We start from the raw sequence: 22,926 nt of genomic DNA, 5'->3' as shown, positions 1-22,926 counted from the left end.
ATTGCAGATTTGGGGCTGAAAATATACGAGATAAGCCTGGCAACATCTTATTATTTCAGAAATCCAGAAAGCTTTAAAAAATGCTGCTATGGGGTCCCTGGGTGGCTTGGTCATTAAGCGCCTGCCTTTGGCTCAGTTCATGATCCCAGGGTCCTAGGATTGAGCCCCGCATCAGGCTCCCTGCTAGGCGGGAAGCCTGCTTCTCCCTCTCCCACTCCCCCTGCTTGTGTTCCCTGTCTCGCTGTCTCTCTCTCTGTCAAATAAATAAATAAAGTATTTTTTTTTTAATATGCTGGAGTTAATAATAGGGTTTAAGTAATTAAGAGACAACTTGAAGAGGCTCCCACTTGAGCATCTGTAAATGTAATAACTGCAGCAGATTGAAACCCATCAGATACGTTGAAGTCCATGAGTTCATAATTGTACTCAAGAAAAAAAGAAACTTCTTGGTCAACTTTGGAGGATGCTAGGGAACCAATTGATTACTGTGAAAACTGACAACAAAGAGAAAGAAACAAACATTTATCTGCCCTTCCTATCTGAACCATACCTCAAGGTTACCAAAAAGAGATGAGGGGGAGTTCTCTTTATGGAAGTATTCTATTTAACATACCAAGAAAGGATGACAGAACTGGAATATTACCATATTGCAATCTTTCCAATGAATTATTAGGTCTAAGCAAAGATCATCAGTTTTCTTTTTTTTTTTTAATTTTATTTTTTATAAACATATATTTTTATCCCCAGGGGTACAGGTCTGTGAATCGCCAGGTTTACACACTTCACAGCACTCATCATAGCACATACCCTCCCCAATGTCCATAACCCCAAAGATCATCAGTTTTCTAAAGATTTTGTTTATTCATTTGACAGAGATCACAAGTAGGCATAGAGGCAGGCAGAGAGAGAGAGGTAAGCAGGCTCCCTGCTGAGCAGAGAGCCCAACGTGGGGCTCGATCCCAAGACCCTAAGATCATGACCTGAGCTGAAGGCAGAGGCTTTAATTCACTGAGCCACCCAGGCGCCCCTCATGAGTAGTTTTTAACATCATGAAAAGAAAGACAGCTAGGTAGTATGTGGCTCATGTTGGAAGCACATAAATTTTCTATCAGATATACTTGATGAGGTCTTGAGATCTAACTACCACTATATAGGAAATACTAGGGACAAAGGGACATGTTAAATGAGCCCATTTGGGGGAGGGAGATTATAATCATCAAAGTCCAGACTATAAAACACAATAAGACAATTTCTTCAACAAATAAAAGGGAACAGGGAGAAAATGAGAGAGCCTATCAGTTACAAGAGACTTAAGAAATATATCAACCAATTTTAATATATGGGTCCTTACTTGGGTCCTGATTCAAACAGATAAAATTTTTCAAAACTTCTTTGAAACAATCAAGGAAATGTAACATTGATAACTGGATATTAGATGAGAATAATTCTTTTGATGTGGTAATGGTATTACATATTTTTTTTTCTAAACCCTTCTGTTTTAGAGATACATACTCTAAAGTATTTGTAGGTGAAATCATATAACATCTATTAGTGGTTTTGAAATAATTCAGCAGGGAGAGGGTAGAAAGAAAGGGATATTGATGAGACAAGATTAGCCATGTGCTGGTCTTGAAGCTGGGTGATGGTGGGCACATAAGGCCTAATTATACAATTCTGTTTTTGTAATGTGCTGAAATTTTCAGTAAGGAAAGTTCTTTTAACAGGGACCTGGGTGGCTCAGTCAGTTAGCGTCCAACTCTTGATCTCAGCTCAGGTGTTATCTCAGGTTCTTGAGTTCAAGCCCCACATTGGGCTCCATGTGGGGCATGGAGCCTACTTTAAAGAAAGAAGAAAAGTTCTTTTTTTTTTTTTTTTAAGACTGTATTTATTTATTTGACAGAGATTATAAGTAGGCAGAGAGGCAGGCAGAGAGAGAGAGGAGGAAGCAGGCTCCCTGCTGAGCAGAGAGCCCGATGCGGGGCTCGATCCCAGGACCCCGGGACCATGACCTGAGCCAAAGGCAGAGGCTCTAACCCACTGAGCGACCCAGGTGCCCCAGAAGAAAAGTTCTTTTAAAAGTAAATGGTGGGGGCAGTGGGGGCCTGGGTAGCTAAGTTGGTTAAGTGACCTGATTTGAGCTCAGGTCGTGATCTTAGGGTGATGGGATAGAGCCCTACTTTGGGCTCCACTCAGCAGGGAGTCTGCTTGAGGATTCTCTTTCCCTGTGCCCCTCACCTCTGTTTGTATGCTCACTTGCTCTCTCTCAAATAAATAAATAAATCTTTAAAAAAAAAAAAGTAAATGGGAAATTAGATGTAGAAGCAGTGAGGGCTGGATCATAAGCTTGCTGGTGAAATCTTGATTGCTTCAAAGAGTAGCTTAGTGTTTTTTGTTTGTTTGTTTGTTTGTTTTAAATCAGTAGTTTTTTATTTGACAGGAAGAGAAAGTGAGAGAAAACAAACAGGGGGAGCAGCAGAGGGAGGAAAAGCAAGCTCCACGGGGCTCCATCCCAGGATGCCAGTATCACAATCTGAGCTGAAGGCAGACCCTTAACCCACTAAGCCACCCAGGTGCCCCAAGAATAGTTCAGTCTTAACTAAGATCCTGAGCAAATGGAAGCATATTTTGTTTGTAAAAATAATGGAAACTTAAACATGGTGAACTCTTCATAGGTCATAAATCTTTTCACTGATGGAGAATGTTTAGATAGACACTAAGCATTAGGAACAGTTTAAAGTATTAAAAATTCCAGGTTTTAGGAACTTACATCTAATAGATTTCATTAAAAGTCTAATTCCTGGTTTATGTAACATCACTTTAATGAGCATTGGAACTAACAATATTTTCTGTGGTTAGAAAAAGTTCTATTGGGATTCCTTGGATACAACATCAAGACACAACATACATAAAGAAAGAAGAAAACTGATAAATTGAGAATGTCAGATGGTACAACTACTTTGGAAAAGAGTTTGCAGTTTCTTAATAACCTAAATATACACCTACCATATGATTCAGCCATTCTGTTCTTCTAATTACCCCAGAGAAGTGAAAGCCTATGTCAATACAAGACCTATACACAAACATTCATAACAGCTTCATTTGTGATAGCCAACAACTGGAAAAAATTCAAGTAACTCAAGTGTCCCTCAGTGTCTTGATAGGCAATTGTAGTATGTTCATGCAAGGAAATACTACCCAGTGAAAAATTTGGCAAGAGTGTTGATGGAATTGTTATATATCTTGATGTTGATGACACTTAACATAACTATGCACATTTGTCAAAATTGGCAGAACAGGGGTACCTGGGTGGCTCAGTTGGTTAAGTGGCCAGCTCTGGGTTTTGGCTCAGGTCATGATCCCAAGGCCCTGAGATCAAGCCCCGCATCGGGCTCCATGCTCATGGTGGAGTCTGCCTGAGGATTCTCTCCTCTCTTTCTGCCCTTCCCCACCCCCAACTCTCAATTAAATAAAAATATCTTTTTTTAAAGCTTGCAGAACAATTCACAATGAATTTTACCTTAAAAAATGAAAATAAGGATTTATTCTAAACTTTTTGTGAAATTAGATTTAAGATTTAATCTTACATCCTAATTTTGTTTTCTTTAGTTTTTAAAATTATTATTAGGGTATAATTTATATTTGGTAAATTCTTCTGTGCCCTTTTATAGTCAGCCCTTCTCCCTACCTACCTCCAGCCCTTGGCAACTACTGATTTGTTTTTGTCCCCATGGGTTTTACCTTTTCTGGAATGCCCTATAAACTGAATTAGATAATAGATAATTTTGAGGGGCCTGACTTAATTCAGTTAGCATAGTTCATTTGAGATTCATTCATGCCACTGTATGCATCTATAGTTAGTCCCTTGTACTCCTGAGTAGTAGTCCATTGTATGAATGTTTCACATTGTTTATCCATTTTCCAACTGAGAAATATTTAGGTTTTTTCTCGTTTTTCAGTTTTTTTTTAGGTTTCATTGTTTTGGTTTTTTTTTAAGATTATTAAAGTAATACATGCATAATTGGGTAAAATGTAAACATGGTTATTAAAAACAAATGTCCTCCCTCTTCATCCCCCCCCAGATCTATCTCTAATTTAACTTTTCTTACAGTTTGAAACATATTCTTCCATACGAAACATATTCTTTTTTCTATACACATTGGTACACACAAACCAGCACATGTGTATACACGTACATGTATATCATTGAGGATGCTATTCTTTTTAAAAAATTACATCATAATGAATATTTTGTTCTGTAGCTTGCAGTCTTTGCTCAACAGTATACCTTAAAACCTTTTGTGCCTGCTCATATAGATCAACCTTATTTTTTTAACAGACCTATGATAGTCTATAGTATGAACATATCTAATTTTGTTAACCATTCTCCATTGTGGCACTTGACTTTATCTCCAATTTTTGCCTTTCACAAATAGTTCTGCTACTAATTTTTTATACAAAAATCTTGATTCTCCTGTTTGAGCATTTCTGTAGATTTTTGGAACCAAAATTACTCAAAGGGTTTGTGTATTTGATTTTTATATATATATATACTAATCAGTTGTTCCCAAACAGGTTTTATCAAATTATACCTTTAAAAATATTGTTTGGGGGCGCCTGAGTGGCTCAGTGGGTTAAAGCCTCTGCCTTCTGCTCAGGTCGTGATCTCAGGGTCCTGGGATCAAGCCCTGCTCTCTGCTCAGCAGGGCGCCTGCTTCCCTTCCTCTCTCTCTGCCTGCCTCTCTGCCTACCTGTGATCTCTGTCTGTCAAATAAATAAATAATCTTTTTAAAAAAATTATTTGGTAATATGGGATATTTTAGATGATATATAGTAGAAGCTTTTTGTCTTGATAGACTTGTTTCAGTCCCTCTTGTAGTAACTAATCATATGTTCTTAGATATCTCTAATCAACAGTATCGTAAAAGATTAAAAAATAAAATTGTTTTCCATCAAAAATACATGCACATTATCTTTCTTCCTAATACCCTTGTATATTCATTTCTAAAGAAGGCAGTATGAAAAGTTCAGTTACTAAACAATGTAATTGCCATTTTAACCATTGTTGCTTAACTAAGATGTTTTTTATCATGAAAAAACAGAATATAAATCCACTGTGGTTTTTCTTCCCCAGTCTGAGGATTACTATGACATGAGGCGGCTGTATACAATTTTAGGGTCTTCTCTATTTTACAAGGTAGGTTGAAGCTTGAAATTTTTATAAATGTCCAACTGCTATATGAACAGACCTAAAACAAATTTTCTCAAACTTCTGCAAACACGAAAATATATTTCTTCCTTTTCCTTTGAAGCTTGTTACTATTAGATTAAGGACTTTTAAAAAACAAACAAACAACAACAAAAAAAAAACCAAGACACTGGTACCTACATATTTACAAATACAATAAATATTTCTGATGTAAATGATCTAAAGCAAACTGATCTAACCTGATCTAAAGCATTTGTGGATGTGTAAAGGAGAAACAATACTCAAGGAACCAAATGTGTAAGAGAGAAAAGTAACACTTTAATGATTTCTTTTTGCATCAATGAGTGTACTTTTTTCTTATCCTCAACATAACCCTGTATCTTTTTAGTAAATCTAACAATTAGTTGACTTCCATGTACAGCAATTTAAGCATCAAATGAATTTAAGTATTTTCATATTTCAAGAAGATTTTTAAACACAAATTAAAACCTATCTAAAAAGGAATCTGACAAAACAGAATGGTGCATAGTGAAAACTAGGTCTCTCCTCACCTTACCTTTTGCTTCTCTTCTCCACTTTCCATCCTCAGAATTCAGTTCTTTTCTAATGTTGCCAAACACTCGGGCTTATGCTACTCAGGTGATCTGGTTTTGCACTAAAGTCTATCTGTTGTAGACTTGACTTTTCATAAATCTTGGATCTCTAATTGGCATCAGGAAAAAACAAATTATTTTTACTGTGTCTTTATTCCAGTTGAAACTGGAATATTTTAAGCCAACTGAAGTACCTATGAAACTCTTAGAAATATGGCATTATTGCTTTATATCACTAGTTGACTTTTGTTCTTTGTGGTTAAATTCAAGGGTTATTTGATATGCAGTCATTTGCCCAAAGATGATCTTATTGATATTGCTATATACTGTCGCCACTACTGCCTACTGCCTTTAGCAGCAAAACAAAGAATTGGTCAGTTGGTTATATGGAGAGAGGTGTTTCCTCAACATCACCTCCAACCTTCTACAGACTCAAACACTGAAGTCTTTCAGGAACCTGAAGGGAGATATTTTTTGCTAATTGTTGGCTTGGTAAGTTTACCTTGGTTTCTGTGTGTGTATATTTGTGTGTGTGTTTTGGGGTTGAGTTTTTTTGGCCATTTGCTATCTAAATATATACTCAAACAAACATAATAATTTAAAATTATGAGCATTTCAGATACCAGTATTCAAGAAAATGTTATTTGTCCCTTATTCCTTTTCTTTTGCATCCCTTTAATGCTTGTGGAGAAATTAATTAATGAAACCCAGAATAAGATTGTTATCAGGTCCTTAAGATCTTTTGTTCATATTTCTATAGTGGTTTTATCCTCTTGTTTGTCTTGGGAAATAGAAAAGGATATAGAATGAGAATAAACATGGGATTGTAAATAAAAGGACTTCCAATAATTGTGGCTCTTTGAAAGCTACCTTGTGACATGTGCCAAAAAGTAGTAGTTGATGGTATACCAGGGGAAGGCAATGTGATTGAAGATTTGTTTTCAAGGACAGTCAAGCAGCACTGAAAATAACTAACAAAGGGAGGGAGGAGTTTTTAAAAATCATATGATTATGCCGTATGTTGTTAGTATTCATAAATGTATACATGCATGCTACATATAAACATTTTCATGTAGCTAAAGCTCTATTAATATTCTTTTCTTATAGAAGCACTATATGTTATGTGTGCTATTAGAATCTGGAGGCTGTGCATCCAAAGCTATTGGGAATCCTGGACCCGACTGTATTTATGTGGATCAGGTCAAAACAACTCTTCACCAACTGGGAGGAATAGATTGTCGCATCAGTGAACAGCTAACAGCTTCTCCCAGCCCCTGTTTGTCTTGTGCTGACTGGTTCCTTACTGGATCACATGAAAAATTAGATAGTTTGACAACCTCACCTATCCTCAGTAGGCTACCAGGTACTTCCAAGGTAGCAACCTCTCCAACATGCAGAAGAATTCTTTTTGGTGACTATTCCTTAAAGGCATGTAAGCCCAGCCCTTCCCGAAGCAGTGGAGGATCTGACAACGGCTGTGAAAGTAGAGAAGGCATTGGCCTGAGCCCCCATACTACACCAGATGCCATATGGAAGCAAAGAGAATCTCAGGGCTCTGAAGCCTCGGAGGAAAGTGGGGCCTTGCTTAAGGTGTGTGTTCATTCAAGTGTGTACATTGAGCTAAGCTGTCTTGCCAGTTCTTATTTTATTTTTTTTTTAAGATTTTATTTATTTATTTGGTGGAGAAAGAGAAATCACAAGTAGGCAGGGAGGCAGGCAGAGAGAGAGAAGGGGAAGCAGGCTCCCTGCTGAGCAGAGAGCCCAATGTGGGACTCAATCCCAAGACCCTGAGATCATGACCCGAGCCGAAGACAGAGGCTTAACCCACTGAGCCACCCAGGCACCCTCCAGTTCTTATTTTAAAAATGCAAGAAAATTTTTAATTTAATGTCGGGATCATTCTTCATTTGAACTACTGGTTGTTTTGGTTACTGTTGGCAAACCAGTGATTTAGAACCAAAAAGAGAAAAAAATATCAAGTAATAAAATAGTAGCATCCAGGACAGCTGCTTGACACTACTTACAAGTAGGGAAATTGCTTAATCCTGCTTTCCCTATTCATCTTCCTTCAGTATTCACAGTGTTATGTGAAAACATCCTAGTTGTGGGGGATTTTAGAGGTCTGATCTGGCTAAATAACCAATAAAATATTCAGCAGAAACAAAAAGAAAATCAGAAACTTATATATAAGTATATAATTATAAAAAATACATGTAAGTGTATACTTGTAAATATTTGTGTATGTATATGTTATTCTACAGGTTTTTATAGGAGTTTTTTGTTTTATTTTGTTTTGTTTTTATCTGCATCTGTGAAGGTCTGGTCTCCATAGTCAAGAATTTAAAATGTGATTATAAAATAAAGAGAATGTTCAGTTTTCAGGTTGTTTATTTTTATCATTTTCCCATGTTTTTTCTCCATGAAAATACCATAATGTATCCAAATGATCATCAAAGTAATCACACTGGGGGATGTTATGCTTATTCTAATGATGCTTCTCTTTCAAAACATTTTTAAAACTCTCATTTGGGTTTTTGGAGGCAATGCCAGACAAGGCATAAAGAAGGAGGAACCTGAGAAGGGTCACAAATAAGATCTGAGATTCTGGGGCGCCTGGGTGGCTCAGTGGGTTAAAGCCTCTGCTTTCGGCTCAGGTCATGATCCTAGGGTCCTGGGATCGAGCCCTGCATCGGGCTCTCTGCTCAGCAGGGAGCCTGCTTCCTCCTCTCTCTCTCTCTGCCTGCCTCTCTGCCTTCTTGTGATCTCTGTCAAATAAATAAATAAAATATTAAAAAAAAAAAGATCTGAGATTCTGAGTGTCATGGCATAAATAGCCATAGATTCCATCTTCTAATTCCAAACAATGCAGAACTCTTGGGACCTTAGGTAGATGTATTTAGGAAATAAATTCTTACTATATTCATTATCCGGTCAGTGAAATTGGTCGGAAACATAATTTAGGAGGTAATAGATTTAAAGAACCATGAATAGTTCCTAAGAGAGATTGAATTAATCCCTAGGATTGAGCCATTCGACAAACTTGATTGAACACCTACTATGTGCCAAGGGCCATGCTAAACAGAGAAGATACAAAGATGGATAAGACACGTGCCTTTGAGAAGTACAAAGTCTAGAGAAGGAGATAAGTACATATACATATAAAACATAACAAAACTTGATAATGGCTCTGGTAAGTTTTCAGCAAGAACTATCATGTCCTAAGACATGGTCCCGAGGTCACTGTTAGCAAAGGAGGTACAAGTACAAAGGAGATACAAGGTACAAAGCAGGAGGTACAAGTTAGCATCAAAAATATTTAAAGGAAACTTTGCAAAACAGTAAGTAGTTCTCTTAGAAGGATTTTCAGTTTTTACACTATTTCTGCTGTTTGATTCCATTCTTAGATACAAACTGATCTACTTAACTGTATTTTTCAGGTCACTAAAAAGAAGGTTAGTCTTCCAAATCCATTTCATTTGGGGAACTTGAAAAAGAACCTTTCAGAAAAAGACCTGGAAATATATAACACAATGAAGTAAGAAACTTCCTTATAATATTCTTTTTCACTTAAACATCGTGTCTTTAAGAAAATTTTATAGTTAGAAAGTACAAATCCATACCATATAGAGATTTAATTCAAAAATGTAATTATGATATATCTTACATTATTAAAGGTAGTATCTATGCTAATTCACTAATGTTTTTCATTACACATATAGGGAACATGTACTCCTATTACAAAAGATTAAAAAAACAGAGTAATGTTTCAAAATGTGAAAGCCCCTTTTATCTCCTTTCCATGGGTAACCTCCCTTTTGGTTGTGTATATTTTTAAATTATTGTATTTACATTTTTAGACCTTAGTGGATTCTGTGGTCTGCTCCCCAGATACTCCATAGCCCAGGGTACTCCTGCCCAGTGTTGGCAGTTGGCAGGGGTAGGGGTAATGAGTGCTAATAACTACACACAGCTGAGTCCCTCCCTGGCCTTGCTGGGTTTGGAAGTTTATTGACTCATCCAAGTTTATAGTATCTCCCTGGGAATAGCCCACATCCAGTGGCTAATAGATAAGTGAATACAAAGACTTGGCCCTTTGCCTAAATTCAAGACAACTCTAAAAGGCCATCCAAGCTTCAGAGTTCCAGGTGGTATCTGCGGAGACCTTTGTTTTGATTGCAGCTTCTCCTTTGCTCAATCCTGCTTCCTGCACACTTTCCGCCACAGGTGTTGTTCCCCAAGGTTCTCCCTAATAAACTTGTTTGCTGCATATCTCTCAGAGTCTCTCATTTTCAAAAAGAGATGAAACCTCAAACTTACATTAAGTAGAGAATTCTGAAGAAAAAGGAACTGAGTAAGAGGAGCATTTTCAGCAATTTAAATTGTCTATAATTATTAAAATATGAAATGTTACATATTCACTTCTTGTGCAGCTATTAGGTGATGACAAGCAGATCTGTCAGGATCAATTAGTATGTAACAAACTCAACTGCACACTTTTATCTGGACAAGCAGACATGTACAAATAAAAATCATACAAAAAATTTCAACACTATGACCTTAATCATTGAAACATCTTATAGTAAGTTCTGATTTATAGATGAGAAAAATTTATAGATGATCTCCTTCCCTGTCTGTCCCTGGTCTTAAAAGAGAACCAAGGCCATAAGTCAATAATAAGAAGGAGAAATTATTCTGATTATGCAGCCTAATTAACAGTTTAATAGGAGTAGAACTAACATGGGTGATCAAGGCAGCCTAGAGCTAAGAGCTGAAATATGCCTTTTCTTTGTCCTGTGCTTGAGACTGGGGGAAAAAAAAATAAAAACTGGAGGGATTTCTTTTAAATAGATATTAGAATTAGAATGGGGGCAGCTTGAGTGTTTGAGATGCAAATGTAGAATTGCAGTCCATATGCTTAAAGATTGCTAATCAGAAGTTATGGATGAAGAGGAAAAAGGCAAGGTTTAGTGGAGGAAGCTTCAGAGTTAACTAAACTCAGCCATTTAGCTTTGTGACCTCAGGCAATCTGAGATCCCTGAAGATTGATTCCCTCATGGTTAAAATGAGGGTAGTAATACTATTGAACATCTCAAAGGGTCATTAGGAGCATTAAGACTAAGGTATGTTGTGGCACTTCCTTGGCACAGAGAGGGCACTGAATATATGATAACTATTATTATGTTGTTGTTGCTGTTATTGTTTTTCTTTAGCTCTTCTTACCACTGGTAGAAATAAGCGGTATATATAGGTTCTGCTGGCATGTCTGAGACCTAAATAGGGCAAGAAAAGATGGAAAAGAAGAACAGAGAAATGAAAATAGTAAGAGAACATGGAAGGGAAGGAAGACTCTAATGAGTAGTAGAATACAAGTAAATGCCATAGTATTCCAGAATATTAACCCGCTTTGCAGTTGGTAATAATAATTTTATTTTTCTTCAGGATCATCAGTTGGACTGTTAGGCTACTAATTTAAATATGTTTATTTTGTTGGAAGGTGTTCTTGTATGTGGTCAACTCTAGGCTGATACCTTATTTATGACTTATAGGTATCCGAACCAGAAAGGAGCTGATAATTTATTACCAACTATGGAGAAAGAGGGGTTTAGCTAATTTGGGTTGTTTAGCAAAGGAACAATTGTTTGCAATTGGTGTGTATTTATCCTCGCCTCCCATGTGATATTTGCCTCCATTAAGGAATTGATAATAGCCCTAGCCTGTATTCTAGTTAAGAAGAAAATGGGACTTAGATGTTTGTCCTAGTTTTCCTGTCCTGATTACGTTGCCAATATTATACTGTAGATAAAAGTTTGGAGTCTACAACGTTCAAAACGAAGCAATATTTTTTAAGTTTACTTAAATATCTTCTCTCTTTTTTTCTTATTTTTTTGTTCTTTTCAAGATTAACATCTGGTCCTGAGAACACACTTTTCCACTATGTTGCCTTAGAAACTGTGCAAGGGATCTTTATTACTCCGACCTATGAAGAGGTGGCACAGCTAAGTGGCTCTATCCACCCTCAACTAATAAAGAATTTCCATCAGTGTTGTCTCTCCATTCGTGCAATTTTCCAACAGACATTGGTAGAAGAGGTATAAATATAGTTTTGTCAGTTTTGTTTACAGATCTCTAAATATTCTCTCTAAAAGCTCTTTAATCAGTATGTCCAACAATGACAGTTTTTATTTTAATTTTTTTTAACAGTAACCCAGTCTAATTAGAGTACACAATCTAACTTGAGTGCCAAAAGGATTATACTCACAATATTTAACTTAAAAGCTTTGTTTCATAATAACTGATTTTGATGTCCTGGAATGCTATTCCAAAAAATGGTGGACCTGTGTTTTTCTATCGCAAAGTAGAATATGGTAGTTTATAATGTAAATTAGCCTCTATATTTATGATCTGTGAGTCAGCCATTGCTCGGACAGTAGTATCTACCAATTGTTAAGTCTGATAATTCTTTAAGTATTCTGTCAGTAATATAAGGTGTTTTGTAACATAATAGGGTAAGGTACAGTGATAGACACAATACTGTTGCAAATCTTTTAGCCACTTGATTCATTTCTTGCTTGCTTTTTAATCCAGGATGAAGTTTCATTTAATACTTTACCTCTGCATAAGTAATAATGTTATATGTAATTAAAAAATCAACTAGATTATCTTAATGGCAGGGAAAAGTATGTGTTGATTTCTTGAAAGGGATAAACATACAGAAGTTTATTTGTCAGTGGTCAAACATAGCACAGCCAAAACCAAAAAACAAAACACCCCTCTGAAGATGATTGAAATGTATATAGCAATATGTGTATTAGGAATGCTAAAATTGAAAAAAAAGTTTTAAAAAGAAGAATGCTAAAATTGGGGGCACCTGGGTGGCTGGCTCAGTCAGTTAAGCGTCTGCCTTCAGCTGAGGTCATGAACTCGGGGTCCTGGGATCGAGCCCCACATTGGGCTCGCTGCTCAGCGGGAAGTCTGCTTCTCTCTCTCCCTCTGCTGCTCCCCCTCCTTTTGCTCTTACTCTGTCTCTCTCTCTCTCTCTCTCAAAAAACAAAAAAAAATGTTAAAATTATGAAGAACTTGGGTTTAAACGTAGAAGAATATTGGGCTGGGAGTAAGGAATTTAATCTGAGCCTGGATTCTTCCTATTTCCTCAGCTATAAAGTAAGTGGCCTGAATTATGTCTTAGAATTCATTCAGCAATAAAATTCTGTGTTTTGTAGGATTTTTAAAAATTTTCTTTCTTTCTTGAGAGAGAGCACACAAACTGGGCGTGGGGTACCAGGAGAGGGAGAGAGAGAATCTTAAGCAGGCTCCGCTCTGTGCGTACAACACAGAGCTCAGTCTCACGACACTGAGATCATGACCTGAACTGAAATCAAGAGTCAGATGCTTAACCAACTGAGCCACCCAGGTGCCCCTTATAGGATTTCTTCTTTGAGCTCTCAGAAATTGGTATTCAGCAAAATGTTATGTCCAACCATATATATGTGCTTTGTGGTCTTATGCTCCTCCTTTCCTTTTGATATAACTGATAGAGTCTCTAAGGGAATCTTTCATTAATAATTCAGTAATAGTAATGTAATTATTCAGTAATAGTAATGCAAATTAGCCTTTCCCATAATACTGAACTATTGAGGTATCCACTATGCACCAGACACTACTCTGGTGCTGGGGATATAGCAGTGAACAAAGTCCTTTTCTTCCTGAAGCTATTACCAGTGTGTGAGTGGAGGTCTGGGTTCTTGGATTCCCTCATGAAATATTTACGTGAGGATCCATGCTTGAATAAAAATGGCCAGAAGGAAGATAGCAGACATACAGCAGTTTATTGAGGACAGTACACTCTCAAGGTGAGAGAGCAGGCAGGCCCAGAGATGGCAACTGCACCAGGGTTAGGAGTATCTTTTCTTTTTATGTTTCCATAGTTTATGGGTCGTAGCTAGGACAGTTTCCCACTGAGGTGGTTTCCAGTCATCTAAGGGACTCCTACGGTTGGGCATAGGTCCTACTCCCAACCACTGGCCCTACAGGGTTCTTGCCAGAACTATCATGGTCATCTTCTTCCATGGAGATGAGGGGCATTGAAAGCACAATCTAAATATATTATAATGAAGCTATTCGTTACCCTGGGGCAGTGGTTGAAGAGGACAGCACTCTTCTCCACACATGGCTCTTGGTCTGTCAACCCAGGTTTATTGGAAGCCTTAATTTAGGCCAGGATGTTAAAAGCCGAAAAGTCAGGTTGTTGTGTCCTCAGGTTCCTTTTTTTTTTTTTTTTTTTAAGATTTTATTTATTTGTCAGAGAGAGAGAGCACAAGCAGGGGGAGAGGCAGAAAGAGAAAGAGAAGCAGACTCCCTGCTGAGCAAGGAGCCCAGTGCAGGACTTTATCCCAGAATCATGGGAATGATTGGAATCATGACCTGGAATCATGACCTGAGCCAAAGGCAGACGCTTAACTGACTGAGCCACCCAGGTGTCCCTGTCCTCAGGCTTCTAAAGTGTCCCCTGTTTATCACCACTTTTCCTCCAGCCCACGTCCAACTAACTGTCTACTTTATCAAAGTCTATATTCTCAAGGGAAAGACTAATGAACTGGCAAGTAGTACAATATGTCAGGTAGGTAAGTTTCAAGAGGAATAGTAAGATAGGATAATATTTGAACAAGGACCTGAATGAAGTGAGGAAGGAAGCACGTTAAGTGGCAGGCTGGAGGCAGGGCTTCCAGACAGGGAAAACAAATTCAAGTGCAAAGCTGCAGAAGTAGGAGTGACTGAGAATGCTGGAGCTGGCAGGGAGGAGAGTGCTAGGAGTTGAGATGGCAGAGGTTAGCAGGGCCAGATCGCACATGGCCTGATAGATTGAAGGGCTTTGGGGTTTGTTCTGAAGGAGATGGGAAGCTCTTGGGACAGTTCTGAGTAGAGGAAGGACAGGATCCTACATTTTTGAAAGGATCACTCAGGCTACTACTGTATGAAGAACAAGCTCTGTAGGGTAGGGAGGGTGGAAGCAGAGACCAGTCAGGAGGCTATGGAACTTCTCAAAGCAAAGAATGATAGTGGTTTCTGGATTCTGGAGGGTGAGCAAAAATGATTTGTTGACGGATTAGATAAGGGTTTTGAGAGAAAGAAAAGAATCCAGGGTCACTCCACTAAGTTTTATTTAGCCTTATAAAAAGTCTTTTTAATCCAAATGAGTCATTGTTTTGCTAATAATTTAATCAATGGGTAACTTAAAGGGGATGCATGAAAGGAAGAGACATACTGTTTTAAGTATATGTGTTTTCATTTTATTACAGAATCATCTATGAATTTAGTAACCTACTCACTTGTAATCTATTTATTAAGCATCTTCTTATGTACTAGCCTCTGCTGCTTCAAAACACACAAAGATGAACACCATTTGGTCTCTGGCCTGGAAAAAGCATATAATCTACTGGGGAAGACAGACCTACAAACTACTAATGTAATTAATGTAAATACTAATAATACAGGGCTATGAACAAATGTTTTCTGGGAGACTTCAAGGACACTGTATCCATGAAATCTCTTTTAGGAGATGGTATTTAAACTAAGTATGAGGAAGAATAGAAATTTTCCCACAGACCAGAAGAATGTCATTCTAGGCATTTAAGTAGCCAATTCAAATCTGAATGGGAAAACATTTTAAAGTAACACTGTAATACCAGTTAATACTAATAATACATATTAATTTACAGAAAAAGAAGGCACTAAATCGTGGAGATCATTCAGGTTCTACAAATTCTGTATCTTCTCTTAACCCTGTGAAAGAACATGGTGTGTTGTTTGAGTGCTCACCTGAAAAGTGGACGGATCAGAGGAAAGCACCACCAGTTATGGCTTACTGGGTAGTAGGGTAAGTGGGGGAAGAAAAGGATTTGAAAGGGAAATAAATGTTAGAAAAGTGAAAGAAAAATGGTAAAAGAGAAAAGCATTTTAAAATGTAGGCATGGAATTATTAATCTAACTGTAATATATATTTTTAGGCAAGTATGTATGTATGTGTGTATGTATGTAATCTCTACACCCAGTGTGGAACTCATGAATGACTCCACGATCAAGTTTCATGCTCTTCTAACTGAGCCAGCCAGGTGCCCCTGTAACAACTATAATATTTTAATACATTTTAGAATTTTTATTTTATTTACTAAGTATCTCCTTTAAATTCCTCTCAAGTCTTTCTCTTCTTACTTTTTCTTTTTTAAAATTTATTTTTAGATTCAAGAATAATTCACATACAGTGTTCTGTTAGTCTCAGCTGCACAATATAATGATTCTGCAATTCTATATATTACTCCTTAAGTGCATTCCTTAACCCCGCCACGTATTTCACCCATTCCCCCCACCCACCTCCCCTCTGGTAACCACCAGTTTGTTCTCTGTATTTAAGAATCTGGTTTTGGGTTTGTCTCTTTTTCTTTGTTTTGCTTCTTAATGTCTACATGTGAGTGAAATTGTGTGGTATTTGTCTTTCTCAGACTGCCAAGGCTTTTTTCTATTAAAATAAAAGGCTGATTCAGTAACCTTATAAAATTATCATAGTAATACACTAAAAGATAATGACTCCACAATTTTAATGCTGTTGCTTTCCTTCCGTCCCTCCTTCCCTCTTTTCTTCCCTCTCTCCTTTCTTTACCACTTCCTCTCCTTCCCCCCAACCCCGACTCCAACCCACCAACTACAAGAGGCTGCCTGACCGTAGCCCTTGCCCACCTCTTTCCACCTTTTGTCATTTCTGTCTCCATCCACTGTGCACAGCCACACTGGCATCCATTGAATCTTATTCCTACAGTCCCTGTGTGAAATGTTCAGCTTCTTAACTTTGGGTGTCTGGTTCCTTGATACTCAGATCAGTGCTAGCCTCAAAAAGAGAATCCAGGATCTCTTTCCTGCATTAAAGTGGCTACTATTATTGTTTATTTTCTTATTTGTTTATGGTCTTTCTCCCCTTCACTAGGAAGTTAGGCTTTATGAGATCAGGAATTGTATCTGTCTTGTCCACCAATGGTAACTGCAACAGCATCTGGCACATAGTCACTTGATAAATACATCACAATTTAATAAATGGAGTTGTGCTTGGCAAAATATGGTGGTGGGAGGCTGGTAAGGCAAACATAAAGTCATAGTCATTACATTCATGGTCTTATACCCACCAGAAAAAAATATGAAATATGCTCAGACATATATGTATTTCTGGATAGAGTTTTTTTAGATAGATTGAATAAATGAGTTGATACAACCAAATGCTATGGGAGTTCTGAGGAAGGGGTAAAAATCTACATTGGGATTATATAGAAAGGCTTATAGATTCCATTTGATCTGGTTTGAAAATGAATTAGATTTGGATAGAACATTCTAGGAAAAGGATGGGATGAACAAAGACTGAAACAAGGGAAATCATAAGGCAGAGCAGTTAAGTAGACTGATTTGCCAGGATGGTAAGGGAGTGACATAGGCAAAGATAAAATGGAAGATCAGGTTGGAAAGCTAAGTTAGGGCCACTGTAGAGAGCCTTCAATTCCTGACTAAGGAATTTAATTTTGAGGGAAATGTTGAGGCACTGAAGATTCTTTGAATTGGGTTAAAGAATTGGTGGAGGAAGGGACACAGAGTTAGGTGAGACCGATGTTACCAGATACCTACCATGCAGTACTGAACTATATAACAAACGTTATCCAAAGCAGTAATCCTGTGTGTTGGTCCATGAGATTTAGAATCATCAGAGTCACTTGTTAAAATCAGAGATGCCTTTGGCCCACCCCAGACCTGCCAACAGAATCTAGGGTAGTGGTAAGCTCTTTGTGATTGTGATGTGTACCCAGCCAAGCTTGGAAGGAACATCAGCATAAGTTCAAGTCTGTGTAGTGTGATCAGAGCTGTGCTATTGGAAGATTGAGCTAGGAGCAGCAAAGTGTCCCTGGTGTAGACAGAGAAAATAGAGATAAAAACAGTTAGGCATACATACAGGTGTATAGCAGAGCCTAAATTACATTCACAATTGGACTAGGAAGAATCAAGAGGTATTGAATTATGATGCAGATCTATATAGAATACAGGAATTTAAGGAAGTCAGACAAAATATACCTGATTTAAACTGTCTGATTTATCTATACTAGTACTGACTAAATATATAAAAATTTTAACTCTTTAAAAAAAATTAAAGTTTTAATGGTATTTCCAGTTAAGTACTGTCTACAAAAAGAACAATCATAAAATGTTTTGTTTTTGTTGTTGTTGTTTTTAAGATTTTATTTATTTGTTTGAGAGAGAGGTAGTGACAGAGAGCACAAGCAAGGAGGAGCGGGAGAAGCAGGCTCCCGGCTCAGCAGGGAGCTCAGTGAGGGACTCGATCCCAGGACCCTGGGAGCGTGACCTCTGAGCCAAAGGCAGACACTTAACTGACTGGGCCACCCAGGCTCCCTCATAGAATGTTTTAATAATAATTAACATTTAGAAAGTAAATGACCATGTTTAATAGCTATTGTACTTAACGATAGTAACACATTTGGCTTTATTTTAATAATAATGACTAAATTTAATATTTTAAAACTGAGGTATATGGTAATATATATATTGATAAAATAGGCTATTTTACTCTGGAAAAATAAAAATAATTGACCTAAGGCATGTATTATTTATTTAAAAATAAATCTAACTGTATTTTCCCCTACTATAGATTTAGATTAGTGGCTTTTATTTCACTATGAATTCTGTCAGAAACTAAAATAAAATAAAATAAATTGAAAGGTTGGAGTTTTTCCCCTTTGATATTTGTTTTTTTAATTTCTGAAATGAGCATGTTCTTTTCCTCTACAGGAGACTCTTTCTTCATCCCAAACTTCAAGAACTTTATGTCTGTTTTCATGATTCAGTCACAGAAATTGCCGTAGAAATGGCTTTTAAATTGTTCTTTGGATTAACCGTGTAGCTGTGTTTTCTTGATGCATGGCAACTGTGCACAGAACATTGAACGGTGTTAGAATTGCTGACACCCATACACAAGAAGATAAGGGTTAGCCTCTCTTAACTGTTCAGTTTTGAACATAATATTGTTAAATATTGAGATGATGTGCTCTTGGATTTGATACACTAATCTTATGTAGTATTGTGAGACTTGAAAAAAAGAGATTGTTAACTTATTTCCATTTTGGTATATAATGTTAATTTATTGACTAGTTTGAAATAATGTGAAGTGTTTTATATAAAATTAATAGAGGACATATTTATCTTGAAAGAATATACAATTCATAAGTTGTATATTATTTTCAAGACTAATAATGATATCTGGTAAAAGAATCACAAAATCAGGAGGATGTGACCAAGTCCTCTAATTAGTGCTGGGACTGTGAGCAAGTTTTTGTACCTCTTTGAGTTCAGAATTTTCATTACAAATGAGATGACTGTATTGAGACCTCTGAAGTCCCTCTTAAATAAAATGTGCAGTTTTTTTTTTCTTCTTGCCTATTGCTCAGTACCTAAATTTGTTATGTCCAAGTACTGATTCCTTATTACATCCAATACTTTGCTTTAGTTTAACTGTTTTAGTAGATAACCTCACCATGGGGTAGAAGAACTGAGGACTGAAAATTAAACTTATTTTTCTATTTATTTGATTTTGTGTACTCTTTCAGGTCAGCTCTATTTTGGGTAGGATATAGTTTTTAAACTATTTGTACATAAAATTTTATTATTTTTCTTTTTATTGAGATATATTCAGGTATGCACACACATTTTATATAGTTCTTGAATTTCAGGACAACTATATGTAAATCTTTTTTAAAAACCTGATCATGTTAAAAACACTGAAAAAGTTGGGTGAAAGAAATCCTGTGGTGACTTCCGTTAAATACTAATTTTTGCCTTATAAATATGGTTTGTTATGTAGTGGGTTTTCCCAAAGGAAATTAGGTTAATGAACAATAGTTTACTTGACCCTTAGTAGAGAATCAAAACTATCAGGATAAGAATTTTCTTTGGCTATGAGAATTTGGTGGATTGAGAAAGAAGGAAAAACATAACAAATACTGTATTTATTTTATTTTATTTATTTATTTATTTGACACAGGAAGAGAGGTCACAAGTAGGCAAAGCAGCAGGCAGAGACAGAGGGGGAAGCAGGCTCCCCGCTGAGCAGAGAGCCCGCTTCGGGCCTCCATCCCAGGACCCTGAGATGTGACCCAAGCCGAGGGCAGAGGCTTAACCCACTGGGTCACCCAGGCACCCCTGTATTTTTAATTAACATTTACCCAGTGGATCGTCCTGAAGTCTCAGATGCCCCCAAAACTACAATACTGGGTTTTTTTCTTTTTCAGGACTTGAGCTTTAGAAGGGGAATTATGCCAACACATCTAAAGTTAGTCTCTATTGCCTCTTCAGACACCTGGAACATGAGCCCTCGGGGTTAGAACTAACTGTAAAACACAGTGAGTGCACCCTTTGAAACATTTGGTCTTCGAAGAAACACTGTTACCTCTATATAATCAGTTTAAGAGATTTTCACCCAGGTATTTAAAATGCAAACCACTGTATTTGTCCTGCTAGTGATTTGTGGGCCTTAACTTTGGCATTTAAATCAGAGAAAGAAACTTCGGTTCTTGAAATGTACAAAAACAGCTTGAAATATTCTCCGCTTAAAATCACAATATTGGTCAGAATGGTAGGTAGACCCCCAACACTGCCTTAGCTCTGCTTGCTACATATATGGGCAATAAGGCACTTTGTTTAAAAGTATTTATTAAGTATCTTAAATTTCTTAACATATCCCCCGAAACACATTAGCTATTTTCAGTACTAAGATTTATTAATAAATGTAACAGTTACCTCAGATTTTCAAACAGACTGAACTAAAACTGGGGTTTTTATTACAAGGGACTTTTTTGTTTCAGTTAATGAAATTTTGGCCTTTTGAACTACTTTCCTGGTGTCAAAACATCTTGAGACAACCACTCAATAACAAAAATAAAAAGACAAAATAGACTACGTGTCTTAATAAGTAGAAAATCATTTGTTATACTGTAGATATATACTTTAATGTCCATGTTGCAGAGACATTGTATTTTTTTGAGACATTGAATTTTTAGGAAATAAAACCAAACATTGTGGTTATCTCTAAATGAATATTGAAGTAAGCATTGTAGCTAAACCTAGCTGCCCATTTTTCCAAATATGTTCAGATTCACATCTGAAAGATCAATTTAATTTTTAGCCAATGAGTGCCTATCTGCTACTTTATTAAATAAAAGGGGACAACATGACAGTGTAAATACCCCAGAGGTGTGCTTTAGCTGATATAGAAATATTCTTAAGTTGAATTTTATTAGCATTCTGCAGATGTTCCCTTTTACCAGACTATAAATGTAAAAGATTATAGAACTATCATTTTTGGAAATATCAAATACTGTTTTATCACCATCATACATCTTTTAGCCCCCCCCCCAAATTACATTTTAGATTCGGCACCTTCCACCCTTCCCCTCTCCCTCTCCTTTCTTTAGTGTTCTTTTGTTTGTTTCGTTTTGTCAGGTTAGAGAACTGTACTTAGCAAGGGAGAGTTTCTTATTTGTGCCAAGGAACTGTTGATGGTGATGCATACTGGCAAGATAGTAAATTTGCAGTGCCTGATTTTTATATTTCTGACACAAATGAGAAAAGTCATAAAACCAATTTACTAGGTTTGTCTGCTTTGAACATTCTTCACAATAATATTGTGAATAATTATTTGTTGTCTGTATAAGTTCCCTCTAAATTGTGCACATATCATGTGCTATGAAAGTGTTATTTACTCCTACTACCACCTACTACTACCATTTATTATTATTATATATCCATTGGTTAAAAACCAAGGTATCAGCTAAATCATACCTGCTACTGTACAAAATGTCGGAAAGAAGCTGAGAAAAATATTCAACACTAAACACTTTTGAGAACAAGGATGTATACTTTGGATATTTTAAAATACATTATTAAATGTTACTAAAACTTTATACACTAAACTATGTGAAAATAATTTAATTTTGTAGAGTTGTATTTCTATATTCTATATAATTGAAGCTATTTTTATATTGATAGTCTTTAATAAAGATGGTTTGGAGGTTTACTTGCAGTTGTGTTGTCTTTTCATGCATTCATCCAACAAATAATTGACTTTCTACTCTGTGCCAAGCTCTGTTCTGGATGCAGGGATAAAGCAGTGAACAAAACAGCTAAAAATTCTGGCCTTCATGGACCTGATGTTCCCATGGGAAAGGCAGGCCACAAATAAGACAAATAAGTAAAATATATTGATAAAAGCTAAGAGAAAAAAAGTGAAGGAAGAAAATAGGATATGAAGTGTGAGAAATAGGGTGGCCAGGGAACAGGTTGCTAAGATGACCCTAGACCTGAACTGAGAGAGACAACTAACCATGCTGATTTCTAAGGAAACCAGAATGAACAACTCAAAGGTTCTGAGACTCTCTACTTTTAATATCAACATATAAATCACCAGAATTTTTTTTTTGTTTCCTAAATCAGTAAATAAAATGCAAATACAGCTAGTTAAATAATTTTAGCTCCATGTTTCGAAAAGAGCTGGTCCATAGCTTTTAAGCCTAAAAAAAAAAAAAAATCTACATTTTTAAGTACTTTCACTTTTTTCACGTTTGCTGTCTTCTATGGAAGAATATATGTCAGAAATAAGCTTGAGGATATCATAAAGCAATATGCTATAAACATTGTCAATGATAAGAGTCAAAAACATCTCCCTGGAGAGCAACAGAACACTTGCTTTTTCTGTCTGCGATGCATATGATCCCTGTGACCAGAGATGTTCCTTTGACCTCTCTTGGCACCTTAAAAAGTCTTGCCTGGAGTGTGACTCAAGTATTCCCTCTGCCCCCTTAAATTTCTCCCTGTATGCTTGTTAATACTTCAAATTCCCTTAGAGGAGACCAAAACCTTTCATTATTCATATTTCTTGCAGATAAAAACATCACTTCTTGAATTTGCAATGTATTTCACAAAGGATTTTGAAGTCCGTGCAATGAAAAGACTTTAAATCTTTTAAGCCTAGGAATAATGATTAATGCAATTGCTTCAGAAAGATTAACCTGTCAGCGGCATGTAAAATGG

The 22,926-nt window shown here is 36.6% G+C and overlaps 1 protein-coding gene across 1 annotated transcript in view; it reads left to right on the top strand.

Moving 5' to 3' along the window:
- LOC111156509 (inturned planar cell polarity protein) overlaps positions 1 to 18,902 on the top strand; it is a 78,233-nt gene extending 59,331 nt beyond the window's left edge. The window contains exons 10-16 of the mRNA XM_022517453.1: positions 5,132 to 5,194; positions 6,070 to 6,291; positions 6,907 to 7,389; positions 9,237 to 9,334; positions 11,699 to 11,888; positions 15,516 to 15,673; positions 18,634 to 18,902. Of these exons, the coding sequence (XP_022373161.1) occupies positions 5,132 to 5,194; positions 6,070 to 6,291; positions 6,907 to 7,389; positions 9,237 to 9,334; positions 11,699 to 11,888; positions 15,516 to 15,673; positions 18,634 to 18,745 (1,326 nt within the window). The 3' untranslated portion in view covers positions 18,746 to 18,902. The remainder of the gene's footprint in view (positions 1 to 5,131; positions 5,195 to 6,069; positions 6,292 to 6,906; positions 7,390 to 9,236; positions 9,335 to 11,698; positions 11,889 to 15,515; positions 15,674 to 18,633) is intronic.
- The last annotated feature ends 4,024 nt before the right edge of the window (positions 18,903 to 22,926 follow it).

The sequence above is a fragment of the Enhydra lutris genome, unplaced genomic scaffold, assembly GCF_002288905.1.
Source record: "Enhydra lutris kenyoni isolate GAN:26980312 unplaced genomic scaffold, ASM228890v2 scaffoldscaffold3, whole genome shotgun sequence".
Taxonomy (NCBI): Eukaryota; Metazoa; Chordata; class Mammalia; order Carnivora; family Mustelidae; genus Enhydra; species Enhydra lutris.
Note: the sequence above shows the minus strand (reverse complement) of the source record. Positions and strands in the feature narration are given on the sequence as shown.